This window comes from Indicator indicator, chromosome 40 (genome assembly GCF_027791375.1).
Source record: "Indicator indicator isolate 239-I01 chromosome 40, UM_Iind_1.1, whole genome shotgun sequence".
Lineage (NCBI taxonomy): Eukaryota > Metazoa > Chordata > Aves > Piciformes > Indicatoridae > Indicator > Indicator indicator.
In genome coordinates, this window is record NC_072049.1 from 1,069,363 (window position 1) to 1,083,493 (window position 14,131).

Here is a 14,131-nt window from a genome sequence, read left to right on the forward strand (position 1 = left end):
CTCCACTTTGACCCAGCCAAACCAGTTGCTCCAGTTGCTGGTGCCAGGGCTGGGCTGATTTTGTCTCCATCCCATCGCTGGAGCATGGAAAAGGCTTTTCCATCCCTGGGGTTTGGAGAGGGGGGGAGATGCTGGGAGCCTTCTGTGCCAGGGCTGTGGCATTGGGCACCCAGCTTTGCAGCCTCAAATAACCAACAAGCTCTGATGGGTGTGAGGGGCTGGCACGGACCACCCGTGGTGGGCACAGTGACCATCCCCAGTACAGCCAATACAGGTTGGGGACAACATCAGGATCAGGGCACACTGGCAGGTGCCGACCCCCTGGGATGAGGCTGCAGCCCAACCCCGAGCCCTGGCCGCAGCGCATGGGGTCCTGCCATGCTCTGCCACCTCCCGGCGGTGCCAGGGTCCCCCGGGCTGGGTCACCATTGCCTACCCATGGGAACAGCCCTGAGTGGGGATCCCGGCTGCGGCAGGGAGGTGCCACCTGCGATTCGGCCGCATCCTGTCGTGGGGCCGCTGCCTCTTCACCCCATGCCAGCACCCCAGGATTCCAGGGGCGGCGAGTCATGGACCCGCCTGGCTCTTGGGGCCAGTGATTCACCCCGAACCTGTCACCGTCCCTGCCGACCTGACTCACCCTGCTGGTTTCCCAAGAGACCATCTCGGTCCCCTGACGTGAGGCTCGGCGGAAGTGCTGTCCCTGTCCCCCTGGCATCCCGGGCAGGGGGCCGGGCCGGATGGGGCTGCAGGAAGCCAATTCCTGCCCCGTGAGCTGGTGTGGCAGCAGCTGGGGTGGAGACCGGCTGCCAGCTGCTGGCTGGAGCCTGCCCATCCTCACGGAGAGGTGGAGTGAGTGCGTCAGGGCTCAGCAGAAACCGGGCTGGTGACGGTGGCATTGCGCTGGGGACCTCCCTGCTCTGGGTCCCCAAAACACAACCAGCCTGGGGCCTCCAGGCCCTCGCTGCCGCACACTGTCCCTGCGGGGGCTCGCTTGGTGTCACTGCCGTGGGGACACCTGGACACGGCTCCTGTGGCCTTGAAGGAGGAGGTGGCTGGAAACGAAGGATGTCCCCAGCAGGCTCCAGGCAGACAGTCCCCAGCATCACCCCCGCTCCGTGCCACTGCCCCTGATGTCCCCAGCAGCTCACCCTGGGGCAGTGCTGTGGGCACCACGTTGGGGCTGGGGGACAGGATGTGGGCTGGGGACGCCGTGGGAACGCTGGAGCCGCGGTGCGGAGCCGCGGTGCTGCCCCATCTCCCGGCTGGCATCCTGCCAGGGCTGCCATGTTATAAATCCGTGGTGATTAAAGGGGAGCTGTTGGGCAGTTCCAACCCCTAATTAATTTGTATTAATTAATTTCTACAAAGCCCACTGTTAATAGGGATGATGTCAGCGGGCGGCTGAGTCGCAACTCTCACTCTGTGCGGGTCGAGCCCGGTGCTGGGTCCCCAGCGCTGCTGGGTCGTGGGCTGGGGGTGAGCCACCAGGGTCAGGGATACGGCAGGACACGAGGAGGGCACTGAGAACCACATCTCCACCTTCACTTCAACCCCATCCCTGCAGGGATGCATTTGGGGGTGAGACCTTCCCTTCAGCCCAGGAAGCTCCGAGGGCTGCCCGAGCCCTGCGGGAGGCTGCAGCAAACGCGCTCTGCCCTCCCGCGTCCCTTCCCCTGCCCCATGGTCCCATCCTGCTCCCCACCGGAGCATCCCCATGGCAGCGGAGCCCAGATGGTGCCTCAGCAGCTGGGCAAGGTTCACACCAGCGGGGCCGAGCCTTGAATTTGGTCGGCTGCCCACATGGGGAGGGAGGAAAAGAGACGAGAGGAGGACGGCTCCGTGCCCGGGCGGTGTCCGTGCGTCCGGCCGCTGTCTGTGCGTCCGTCCGGCTACAACAGGAAACCCAACACCGCGGTGCTGGAGACAAAGCGCTGAGCTGTCCCCTCCTGCTGCCCAGGCTATAAAACCTCCTGGGGGGCCGCCAGCTGCCCCAGCTCTCTGCCTACAGGCGAGAGGGGTAAGTAGGGGATGGCTGCCAGCGCCACCATGTCTCGGAGCTTGCGGCACCAGGGCGGTGCTGGGAACCCCACTCCGTCCCCCCCTCCCTTTCCTGCTGCCTCCCCTACCCTGGCTGTGTTGGGTGGCAGTGGTGGCACTGAACAGCTCTATCCTTCCTCCCCACGCCAGCTCGGGGGGACCCTGGCCGAAGCTCTTGGTCGTTAGGGAGCAGCGGGGTGGGCCCAGGACCCTGCTCAGCCCCACAGCGCTGCCCCCAGACCTTGCAGACTCGCTGCACCCTGGGCTGGGGAAGGGGGAAGGGTCACCCCCTCCCTGCTCATCCCGAGCGTCACCTCCCTAGAGCACCTCTCTGCCTCCGACCCCCCTCAGCTCCTCTCCCTGCAGCACCATGGCCGCGGGCGAGCTGACGGAGCTGGAGACAGCCATCGAGAAGGTCGTCAGCACCTTCTGCAGCTACGCGGGCAAGGAGGGCAGGAGGGGCACCCTGACGGCCAGCGAGTTCCAGGAGCTGGTCCAGCTCCAGCTGCCCAACCTGATGAAGGTGAGGTGATGGGAGGAATGGGAGGGGGGGAGGGGGGCTGGATCTCTGTGAGTCCCCCAAGGCTGGGGGGCTGCTCCTGGTACCCCGAGATTTGCAGGCAGGAGCGAGCAGCAGCCTCTGCTCCTCCGCATCCTCATCCTGCTGGCTGAGGACCGGGATGTGGCCAAGCCTCCTCTGTCCTGCCCGCAGGATGTCCCTTCCCTGGAGGAGAAGATGAGGGAGCTGGACGTGAACAACGACCAGGAGCTGAAATTTGGGGAGTACTGGAGGCTGATCGGGGAGCTGGCCAAGGCCATGCGGAGGGAGAAAGCAGGGAAGAAGAAGTGATGTGGCTGTTGGGGAGCTAATAAAGGAGGTGTCCCTCAGCCTGGGCTCTGCTGCTCTTCTTAGTGGGGAAGGTCCCAATTTGGAGCTCATCTCCTCCCCTGCCTGCACCCACCCATGGCCATGCTGTCACTGGGGACCAGCCCAGCACCACGAGTGGTGGTCAGGGCGCCCTCTGCCCTGGGGTGGCTGCTGTGGGGAGCCTGTGACAGATGGAACCATTCCCAAATCACCCCTGAGAGGGCCTGGCTTGAGAGGTGCCACTCTGCGCCCCACAGACACCTTCCTGCCAGGCTGTGGAGTTGTTTGGTCCAACCCTGATGGGTGGCAGAGATGTGGCTGGGACTGGGGTGGGGCTCAGAAGCATCCTGGCAGTGATGATGTGGTGGCCATGATGGGCACCACCTCCATGGCCACCACCTCCATGGCCAGCACCTCCATGGCATCACTGCTGCCCTCTCTGGGGTCTTGGGTGGCACAGGGACACACACATCTTCTGGCACAGCCTGTCCTCAACTCGTCACCCCTAACCAAGCTCCCCTTCCAGTGTTCAGCTCCCAGATCCCATTGCTGATGGGGACTGGTGGAGGGCACCATGGACTGCCCTACCCCCGAGCTGGCTCGGGGGGCTGGTGCCCAGGTAGCTGTTCCAATGTGATGCTGCCCAGCTGTGCCGTGCCGGGCTGAATGGGGATCCATCGCCGTGGCCGGCCAGGAGGCGTTTCCCAGCCCCACGCTGGCCCCGGGCCAGGCTCCGAAATGAGCTCCTTGCACCACACCGCAGCTGGGAGCTCCCACTCAGCCTCCCCGTGGTATAAAACCCCTGCGCGCCGCAGCCCGCGCAGACCCAGGAGAGCCGTGGAGCAGGTAAGTGCCAATCCACTGCCATGGGCATCAGGCTGGCCTTGCCTGGGGGTCCCCTCTGCAGTCCCCCACCCCTGCTCCCACACTTGGCTCCGCCACGACTCGCTGCTGGGGCCGGGACACTGCTGCTGCCTGGACGTGTCCCGGCAGCTCACCGCATCCCGGGGCTCCTTCCTCGCCCTGCGCTCGGCCCCGGTGCCGAAGGAGGCGAAGCTCCCCCTGAGCCGAGAGCTGAGCCTGGCTTTCTTCCCCCGCCAGCTCCCCAGGACTCCAGCGGAGAGGACGACCCCGTCACTGCTGCCACCAAGGACCCAGAGCCCCCCGGAGCAGCATGGGCCAATGCAACTGCCGCAAGAAGCGCAAGGTCCTTGAGCGGCGCCGAGGCACCGGGAGGGCCGGGAGCCCCCTCCGTGGGGTGCAGGGCGCAGGGGTGACCCCACACGGCCCCATCCCCTGGAGCACAGCCTTGGGCATGGGGTGACTCAGAGCAGCATGGCCGGGCCAGCCCCATCCTGGAGCCAGGCTCCAGCGGAGGAGCCAAGGGCTTGTTTTGGGGTTCACGGCACTGAGCAAGGGGGACCTGGTGCTGCAGGCTTGGACCTCTTGAAAGCTCAGGGAACCAGGCAGCTTTCTCCAGCTCTTGTGGACTCACCTTTGGGAGCTTCTCTTGCTCCTTGCGACCTCTCCAAGGATGTCCCACGGCAGGAACTCCTCCTGTTTTCCTCGGCTTTCAAATGCCCCTTGGCATCTGCGGAAGACTTGGCCCTGGCTGGCTGAGCCGAGGTGCCAGGCTCTGAGGATTGTTTGGCTCTTCCTAAACGGGCATCGGCTGCTGTGGTCCCACAGTGCTCGGAGGGGATCCCACAGCTGCTGATCAGTCCCCAGCACTTCCCTCCAGGCTCAGCAATGCCTGGCCAGCACCAGGGGCTGGGGTGCTGGGTGTGGGGGTCAGCTGCTCCCCACCCCCCCCAACTGGGGAAGGGGTCTGCAGCCCTGATGGGTTGGGAGAGGGCCTCCTGCCTCTCCCAAACCCCATCCTGGCAGGTTCCTGAGTCGTCCCGGGCACTGACTCATGCCTCCATCTGCTACTTGTGCAAAGGAGAGGCAGAACCAGTCCGGACGGCAGCCGCGGCCCCCGCGCCGTGGGTGTAGTGCCTGCAGACGCCGAGGTGGCTGAGCCCTGCTGGCCCCGGGCAGGGAGAAGCCTGGGCAAGCAGGGACAAGGGGGGGACCTGCCCGTGGGGAGGGGGTCACGGTGAGGGGCGGTGCTCCAGGGGGGTGCTGCAGCTGGACATGGAGGGTGCCACATCTGTGTGGTGAGGTCTGAGGTGTCTGTGGGGCAGTCTGACATCTGTAGGGAGTGGTCTTGCATCTGCATGGGGTCTGAGCTCTGTGCAGTGAGGTCTCCTCCGTGCAGTGAGGTCTCCTCCATGCAGTGAGGTCTCCCTGTGCAGTGAGGTCTCCCTTCTGCACGGAGAGCTGTCAGGTTATAAGGATCTTCAGCACATCTGCAGAGCCCTGGCACATCTGCTTGGGGTGTGTCCCATCCTGGAGGCCTGTCTTGCCCATCCAGGGGGTGTTGTGCCCATCTTGGGGGATGTCCCAGGGGTGCTCACTCTCTCTCCCCCGCATGCAGGACTGCCAGGAGCTGACTGATGTGGAGCGAGCCATCGAGACAGTCATCAACCAGTTCCACTGCTACGCAGTGAAGGGGCAGAAGGAGTACCTGACCCCCAACGAGATGCAGGAGCTGGTGGTGCAGAAGCTGCCCCACCTAGGGAAGGTGAGGGCAGAGCCTGGGCGTGGCCAGGGGGGGCCAGGTTGGACACAGGCTGCCTGTGGGACCCCACGACCTCACCCCTCCCCGTGCTTTTCTCTGCCTTTGCTGCAGTGCGTGGGACCCCTGGAAGAGAAGATCGAATGCATGGGAGACCCTGACGAGGCCAAGCTGGAGTTCGGGGAGTACTGGGACATGATGGGGGACGCGGCCAAGGGCTGCCGGAGGAAGTAGAATGTGGCGGGGGATGGGAAGGCGCCCGAGGCCTGAGGCTCTGCACCGAGAAGTGAGAGGCTGCTGGTCCCGGTGGGATGCGCCTGGGAAACGCAGCGGAGCTCCCGCCGAGGCTCCAGTCCCTCCCCGCGTCCCCAGCCGGGGCGAAGGGACCCCCCGCCCGGCTCCACCCCTGTCCTCTCTCCGCTCTCCCTCCCGTCAGGGACCTCCCTTCCCATCCCCAGCTCTGGCCTGTGCCGGGTGGGAAGGAGGTGGCAAGGGGGTTCCTGACTCCAGCTCCGGAGCAGCCTTTCTCCGTCCTTTGCTCCAGAGCCTTTCCCCCGGGACTGTCCCACCTCCAGCCCCCAAAGCCCTCCGGTTGCAAGTCCCCCAGCCCCGGAGCACCACTGCCAGTGGGACTTGGATCCTTTCCCCCAGACCCCTTGGACACATGGGCTCAGCCCCCTGGTCCCTGCCCTGCCACCTCACAGGAGCCCCTCTGCCACAGCTCTGCTTTTGAGCACCTTTGGGGGCACCCCGGGCTCCGAGCCGGCACCCACGCCCCCGGGTGCGGCCCGGGTGCATTCCCTGCTCTTCTGCTGGCGCAGGGACCACGCTGCCCTGTGCCTACCCAGGTTTTGGGGTGCTCCCCACACCTGCCCCTCTCTGGGGATGCTGGTCCCTGGCTGGCCGCCAGGCTCGGGGCTGGGCTGGTGCTGGTTGTTCTCAGCTTGCGTCACTTGCAACCATTTTTGTATAAATTAATAAAGGAAAACACTGAAAAAAACCCAAAACAAAACAAAACAAACCCAGCCAGGATGGAGTGACCTCATTTGTCCTTCGTGGGAGAGGGAAAGGAGGGGTCAGGGAGGGACAGGGCTGCAGCCATGGAGGTACCAAGCACTGCTAGCTGCAGGGGCTGCTGTGGGCATGCAGAGGTTGCTGTGGGTGTGGAGAGAGGCTGCAGGAGTGCAAAGGATGTTGTGGGAGTGCAGGGGTCCTGTAGCTGTGCAGGGGATGCTGCAGGCATGCAGGGTGCTGTGGGTGTGAGTGGCACTGTGGGTGTGTGTGGGCACTGCTGGCAGTGCACGGTGCCCAGGGTGTGCACAGAGCTATGCACAGTGCCAGCTCATCAAGTGGCTCAAGTGGTCCCCATTTTGAGGACCCCACAAGCAGACCCAGGGCTGTGTCTCCAGACTGGGCACCCCAGGGAGCTTTGGGTATGTGCTGGAGGGAGCTCAAAGGTGACCCCAGAATCTTGGGGTCTTTAAGACCCAAGAGCCTTGATGCCAGTGGCAGGATCTCACCTGTGCTGGGCCAGTGGGGGACTTCTGCCTGACTCCAGCAAATGAGCAAGGAGGAGATGCCACAGAGCAGTGGCTCAGCCAGGACGGAGCAATTAGCTTGGAGACACCCAGCACAGGGAGGGGGAAGAAGTGATCTGGAGGAAGTGCAGAGCCTGCTCAACCCCCCCTGCATCACCTCTGCAGGATCTGTGCTGTGGGGTGAAAAAAAACCAACCCAAGGAGCAACCCAACCCAAACCCCAGAGAAATGTGATGAAAGCCAAGGCCAAGGCAGCAGCGACACCGCGGCTGGGCCACAGCCACCCTCTGTCTGCTCTCACCTGGAGCTGATTTCACAACGGGGAGGGCTCTGTGCTGTCCCTGCCTTGCACATGGAGAGGTGGAAATTAAGCAGAAAGGTGTGGCTGTGCTTAATTAGAGACAGGAAATGTGTCAAGTGGTCGGGGTGATGGGAGGGAAAGGGAAGCCAGGGCCCCTGGATCCTCTCCTCCCAGCACCAGGCTGCGAATGTGCAGTGGGAGTGGGGACCCCTGGGTAGTGTTTCTGGTTTGGCCCTGGAGAGTGGCAGCCCTGCAGCGTGAGCCAGCCCTAGGCAGGTTCTGGCAGAGCTGGGAAGTCCTTGGTGATTTCAGGAGCAGCCCAACCTGTGCTGGGGCAGTCGTGCTCCTTGGTGAGCCAGGACCCATCTTGTGGCCATGGCACCGCTGGTGCTGGAAACCCCAGGAGGAGGCTTGGTCCATGAAGGAGGGGTGGTGGCGCCAGGGTGCCCACCACAGTGGTTACCGAAGAACTCCAGAGCCAGGCCTCAGTGCCTCCCCCTCTGCAAAGGATGCCAGGGGGCACTGTTTGTCCGTGAGCAGCCGACCTGCTCCCACCCCTTCAGACCTGGAGCTGGTGAAGCCCAGGGGAGAGATGAACTTGATCAGAGCTCTGGGAACCATCCTGCAGTGGGGCTGGCTGGGATGTGGCTGCTCTGAGCACACCGACACACCCTGGATGCCTTGTAAAAATAAGGGCCTGGATGTGGTTGTGACATCTGCCAGGCACAGGAGAGTAATGAAGGGCCATGATTCAGAGCTGAGCTGTTTGCCTGCAGGGTCCAGGAGGGTTTCCCACCCTCCTGGGATGTTGCATCAACGACACCGGAGCCTCTCGCCCAGGAACAGGTTTGCTTCCTGCCGGCCGAGGTTGGGAAGCGGCCAGGGGAGAGGAGGGATGACACAGGGCAGAGGTTTTTCCAGGATGAGAGATCCAAAGGTGCTCTGAGCAGGTAGCTCCTGCCTCTGGTGCATCATCTCCTGCTTTGCATCCTCTGCAGGCAGCTCCCAGCAGTGCTGGTATCTGATCTGGGCATCGAGTCAGCCACACTGCAGCCCCACTGCTGCATGCAGGGCTGCAATCTGCTGGGACAATCTGGCAGGGATGTGGCTCTACAGGCATGGCCAGGAGCTGAGAGAACCTTGTCTGGCCCCTTTAGAGATGTCTGAGAGCTGGACACAGCCCTGCTTGAACCTGGTTCTTCTGCTTTCAGGACCCCAGAGTCCAGTGCCCACCCTTCCCCCTTGAGAACAAGTGGGTTTGGTTCAAACAAACCGCAGCCCCCTGCCTGCTGGGCAGCTCCTGTGCCAACCTGGACCTAGCCGGCTGCTTGTCAGGCACTGGCACAGGCTGCCCAGGGAAGTGGTGGAGTCGGCAGCCCTGGAGGTATTCAAGAAAGGTGTAGACATGGCACAGTGTGGTGGCTGTGGTGGTGTTGGGTTGGTGGTTGGACTGGATGACCTTAGAGGTCTTCTTCATGATTCTAGGAGTCTCTGAGTCTGGGAGTCTCTGATCCTACTGCATCCTGCTGCTGGTGCTGTATGGTGGTGTGGGGCTGGGGGCTTGGTAGATGCCCAGCTGGAGGAGCCAAGTTTTGGCTGGTGTATGGCTGGATGGCAGCAGGTTTGCAACCCCTGGGATCAGGCTGGAATTGCACCGTGCCTGGAAGCCCGCCCCTACTAGGAGCCCACCACCCTCCCCAGACGTTGGGGCCTTCTGTGGTGGTCCCTAAATGTCTACCACCATCCCACAGCCACCACCATGCACAGAGCAACCTGAGCCTGCCGCGGGTTCTCCCTGCTCGCAGGGACCCGTCCTGGTGTTGCAATCCCAGGGAACCATTCCCCAGGTGAGCCCCAGCCTGGGAACGCCCTGGGAACGTCAAGGAGGGGTGGGAGCGTCTTTAAAAGGCCGCCTGGGCCCGGCGGGATGGGTGCGAGGTGAAGAGACAGAGGCTGCAAATCAGCTCCCACTGCCTGTGCTGCCGCACAGACGGACACAGCAGGACCCCTGGACGGAGCCAGGTGAGGCTCCGACTTGGGGCTGGGAACCTCGGCGCTGAGTTGGGATCCCTGGGGGGAAGAATCAGCCAGGAGCAGCCCTGGAACCTGCTGCTGCAGGTCGGGTGCTGGAAATCCCCTGAGCCCTTCGGCAGCGCTGTGCATGGGGCTGGGGCGGAGGGGGGTGGCCAGATCCGTGGGGGGCACTGAGGGCAGCCATGGGGGGCCCTGAGGTGGGTGCTGCAACCCTGGCAAAGGGCCGTTGCCCCCCTGCTTTGCCCGTTGTGATGCCAGGGCTGTGGGCAGGAAGCTCTGGGGCTGTGCCCAGTTGCAGGTCCTGGCTCTGGGCACCGGGTGGTGAGGAAGGCGATGGAGAGGGAGCAGAACAGCCAGCGAGCCCCATCCTGCCCATCCCAGCGCCCAACCCTGCTGCAGCCCTGCTGGCTGCCCCGTGTCCCTCTGTGGGCACAATGTCGCCGTGCCCTGGGCTGGCCCTGGGGACAGCTGGTGGGGCCGAGGCCTAGGTGAGAGCAGGTCCCTGCTGTGCTCTCACAGCCTGCGCCGTGAGTCAGCAGCCAAGCAGCAGCCACCGTGCCCCGAGGATGGGCTGGGTGCTGGTGGCAGGGCACTGGTGGCACCGTGTTGGGGTGGGATGGGTGCAGGGAGAGGGTGCCAGGTGGGTGTTTTGGCCTGGGTGCTGCTGGTTAACTGGCTTTTGGTAATTAATGGCCTGGGACGAGGAAGGGCTGGAGGTGGAGGTCTCTGCTGGGCAGCTTTCATGGTCCAGCAGTGCCACCCTGGTGCCCAGCATCCTGCTGACTGGGGATGGTCTCCAGTTCTGGGATGAGGTGGCCCTGGGCTGTGGCAGAGCAAAGGCTAGTGTAAGGTGTCCCTGCCCATGGCAGGGGGGTTGGAACTAGATGATCCTTGTGGTCCCTTCCAACCCTGACTGATTCTATGATTCTATGAAAGGCTCCCACAGGGGCAGAGCTGGCTCAGGGTGGCACCTGGCCATGCTGAGGCACAAGGAGAAGAGCACAAGAGTGTGGAGAGCCCGAGGCTGAGCCTCCAGTCTCTCGTCACCACCCTGATGTGCCAATGTCCTCAGCCCAGGGCTGAGCTGGGGAGGATCAGTGCAAAAGGAGAGGGGACACCAGCCAGGCCTGGAGCACCAGGCAAGTCCTGCCAGCTCCCAAGGAACAGCCACGCCACAGACAACCTCCTGGATGATGCCTCCAGAGTGGGCACTGTGCTGGGCCACCCTTCTGGGTTCCACACATGGCACCCCAGTGGCTTGCTCCAAGGGTCAGCACCAAAGCTGGCATGAGCAGGGCCGGGGAGGGACTGCCGGCGGGGCAGGAAGGAGCCAAGGCCGGACAAGGTGACGCCGTTTCCGTCCCTGCCTGCCTGCATCCTGCCTGGGATGCGGATGCTGGCCCCGGGACGGGGACCTGTGCCCATCCATAAGGAGCGTCCTGGCTTGGGGCAGCCTCGGGGGCCGTGAAGAGAGGAGTGGGACCCTGGACACCAGGCAGAGAGGCAGGACTGGAGCTTGGGATAGGAGGGATGTCCTCTGCTGGGTTAGAGGGGGGGCTCGGGCAGGTCCAGACCTGTCCCACCAGGGTGTTCCCGGAGCTGTGAAGCAAGAGGAGGGCCGGGCCGGTAATTCCTGCCCTCACCTCACCGCTGCTGCCGCGGCTCCCAGCCCCATTCCTCCCTAATGAGCTCTGGGAACCGGCGGCCGCGGCCCTGGCGCTGCGCAGCCCTGCGGCCCCAGCACCATAATTGACTCCTCGGCCCACGCGCGGGGGTGGCCGCCCCGGGGGGCAGGTGGGGCCATGGTGTGGGGCGATGGTGTGGGGCGGGTGCTGCGCTGGAGCTGGTGGAACAGAGGAGCTGTGGTGGTCCTGTCTGAGCGGCAGTGTGGGGAGATGAGCACCCCACGTAACACCACCCTCGGGCTTTGGCCTCTACGTGGAGGCTGCTTCTTGCCTGCCTGCCCAGGGACTCGTGGTGTCCCCCGGGCTGGTGGCAGTGGGGACCCCCTCGTGCCTGCCCTGCGTGATGGCACCAGGAGCGCTGGCAGCTTGACGCCAGCCCTGCCACCTCCCTGTCCTTCCCCCGCGGCTGTGTGGAGGGTCCCCACGTCCCCCCATCCCTGACCCCGATGCCCACAGGTGAGCGTGGGCAGGCATGGCTGAGTGCACGGAGCTGGAGTGGGCGGTGCAGGTGCTGGTGACCAACTTTGACAAGTACTCGAGCCGCCGCTGCTGCTGCAAGAAGCCTCCACGCATCAGCAAGAAGGATTTCCGCAAGATGCTGAGCTGTGAGCTCAACCACATGCTGACGGTGAGCCGGGGGACAGCAGGGACCTCGCACTTCCATGGGGGTCTTCCTCCACCCCTCTTCCCCTCCCCTCCTGCCTTTCCCCCTTGCTCCGGTGCCAGCCTCTGCGCTCTGTGCCTGCAGGACACCGGGAACCGCCGGGCGGCCGACAAACTGATCTGCGACCTGGACGAGAACAAGGACGGAAGGATCAGCTTCGAAGAGTACTGGACCCTGATCGGGGGCATCGCCAGCCCCATCGCGCAGATCATTCGCCAGCAGGAGCAGAGCATTAAGCACACCAAGTAGCTGGCTCCAGCCGGACCCTCCCCAAGCACAGCCTCCCCCGGGCTCGGCCCCTGCTTCTCCGTAGCTCCCTGCTTCTCACCCCTCCTGCTCCCGAACCCCGGCTCGCCCCGGGGCAGACCGAGCTCCCGCGGCTCCGCTGACTGAGCCGTGCCGGGCTGCGATCGATCGGGGCGGGAAGACCCCAGGGGCCGGGAGGTTTGAGGGCACGACGGCCTCGGGGTGCTCCTCCTTGCCCCACGCCATGCCACCCCTGCCGTCGTCTGCTTCCCCAAGCCCTGTCCTTGCCGGGCTGCCGGGTAAGAAGCAAAAGGCGAGGCTGCCCCTCCTCCAGGACGCGAATTCCCTCTGTTCTCAGACCCTGAGGCCGCAGCCCCGCTGGCAGAAACCCATCACAACTAGGACCTCCTCTACCCTTGGAGCCCCCCCTCAAAGCTGGGGATCTTCCTGGGAAAAGGGTGTCCTTGCCCCTGCTCAAGCTGGTGAAGGGTTTGCCCTGCCTGCTGCTCTGGCACCGGGGCTCGGGGGGCGGTGCCGTCGGGCAGCACCGTCCGTGATTATTTATTGCAGCAATAAAGTTTGGAGGAGCAGAGGCTGCGCTGAGGTTCGGCCTTCCTGGGGCTGCCCCACAGCACGCACACGCCCCGGGGGATGTGGGGGGTTGAGGGAGGAGGTTACCCTGTCCCCCCTCACCCACGAAGCGCTGGCAAGCTCTGGGGTTGGTCACAACTCCCAGCACAGCCTTCTGGCCTCGCAGGGACGTCCCGGAGGCTGCTGGAACCACCACGAGATGTCAGCAGACACCGCAGCACCCCAGCAGCCTCCCCGCACCCCGGGGCACAGGGCGTGGGTGTTGCTGCCACACATCCTGGGCGATCCTCTCCATGTCCCCACGGAGGCTTTGGAACATCCTGGGTCTATGTCCCCACATCCTTGCACCACGAGGTCACCCCAGCCCCGACTGGGGCATCTAGGGGGACCCCAGCTCCTGTGCTGCACCTCAGCACGTTCCATGTGCCCCACTCGGGATGGATGGGAACAGCTCCGTGTGCCGGGACCCCCGGCAGCGCGCGGTGCCACCCACGGGGCTGGCCAGAGCCCAAACTGGTAGCCCAGAGCCTGCTGGGGATTTTCCACTGGGAAGGGACCTGGCACTGGGCCTGCAAGTGTGGCGGTGGCACCCCTGGGACCTCCAATCCTGTGGCAGAAGGGATGCCAGCGCCCTGGAGCCAGGACCCCCATCCCCATCCTGCCAGACCCTCTGACTGACCCTGCTGAGCGTTGCCGGCTCCTGCCTGGCCCCTGCCCAGCAGCCCACCTGCGGTGCTGGGGGCGTCTGGGCAGACTGGGGGTGCCCCGTGGGAGCTGGTGGAGCTGGGCGGGGCTGCGGCTGAGTCAGGCTGGAGGAATCCTGCCGTGGGCAGGGCTGGTGACTCACAGGCTGCGAGTGGGGCTCGGCTGGGTGCTCGCACAGGATCCCTGCAGCCCCGTGGCATCCGGAGTCCCAGGACCCTCTGTGACCAGAAGGGATCCTCAGGGTGAGGGGCAGCCAGCGCCCAGCATCACATTTCTAGATGAGGATTGGCCGCAGGGCATGGAAAGGACTCAGGATGTCCTCCCTCTGCCTCACTCAGGCTTCCCCTCCCAGCAGTCACGCCTGTGCTGTGACATTTGTCCTACCCTGGAGCTTCCTGGAGCAAATGTGGGTCGTGAGGAGCCTGGGGGGCACAGGAGGGGCTGCTGGTGGCTCATGTGCCCACGAGCTCGGCAGCTGCAGCCCTGGGTGCTCCTCCTGGAAAGACCCCGGGGGCGCTTTGCATGGCACCGTGTGGCAGGCGGGGAGGGGACGCTGCAGGGACATGGGACAGGGATGGGGCTGCCAGGATCTGCAGCTGGCCCTGGTTTAGGGAGCTCAAAGCCATGCTCCAGGCACCCTGTGCCACCTGCTAACCCAGCCCTGGTGATGCCCCAGCCTCGAGGTCCCACATGGCACAAGATTTCAGAAATGCTCCAGATCTGTTTCCCAAGGTCCCCTCCAGCCCAGCTCTGGGAGGAGGAGGAGGAGACCCTTCCTCTGCAGTCCCCAGGAGTTAGTTGTCTTCCAGATGCTGCAGGCCAAGCCACCTTGGGCTGCA

General features: G+C 64.5%; 3 protein-coding genes across 3 annotated transcripts; all 3 read left to right on the top strand.

The window, feature by feature from the left end:
• The first annotated feature begins 2,381 nt into the window (after positions 1-2,381).
• Positions 2,382-2,898, top strand: S100A13 (S100 calcium binding protein A13). The gene is made up of 2 exons (XM_054397016.1): positions 2,382-2,563; positions 2,753-2,898. The coding sequence occupies exons 1-2, from the start codon at positions 2,411-2,413 to the stop codon at positions 2,888-2,890; spliced, it is 291 nt and encodes a 96-aa protein (XP_054252991.1). The 5' UTR covers positions 2,382-2,410; the 3' UTR covers positions 2,891-2,898.
• A 1,184-nt stretch (positions 2,899-4,082) lies between these two features.
• S100A14 (S100 calcium binding protein A14) lies at positions 4,083-5,762 on the top strand. The gene is made up of 3 exons (XM_054397019.1): positions 4,083-4,115; positions 5,388-5,534; positions 5,643-5,762. Exons 1-3 carry the CDS (start codon positions 4,083-4,085, stop codon positions 5,760-5,762), a joined length of 300 nt encoding a protein of 99 aa, XP_054252994.1.
• A 5,795-nt stretch (positions 5,763-11,557) lies between these two features.
• S100A16 (S100 calcium binding protein A16) lies at positions 11,558-12,024 on the top strand. Its single transcript, XM_054397014.1, has 2 exons — positions 11,558-11,714; positions 11,835-12,024. Exons 1-2 carry the CDS (start codon positions 11,559-11,561, stop codon positions 11,997-11,999), a joined length of 321 nt encoding a protein of 106 aa, XP_054252989.1. The 5' UTR covers position 11,558; the 3' UTR covers positions 12,000-12,024.
• The last annotated feature ends 2,107 nt before the right edge of the window (positions 12,025-14,131 follow it).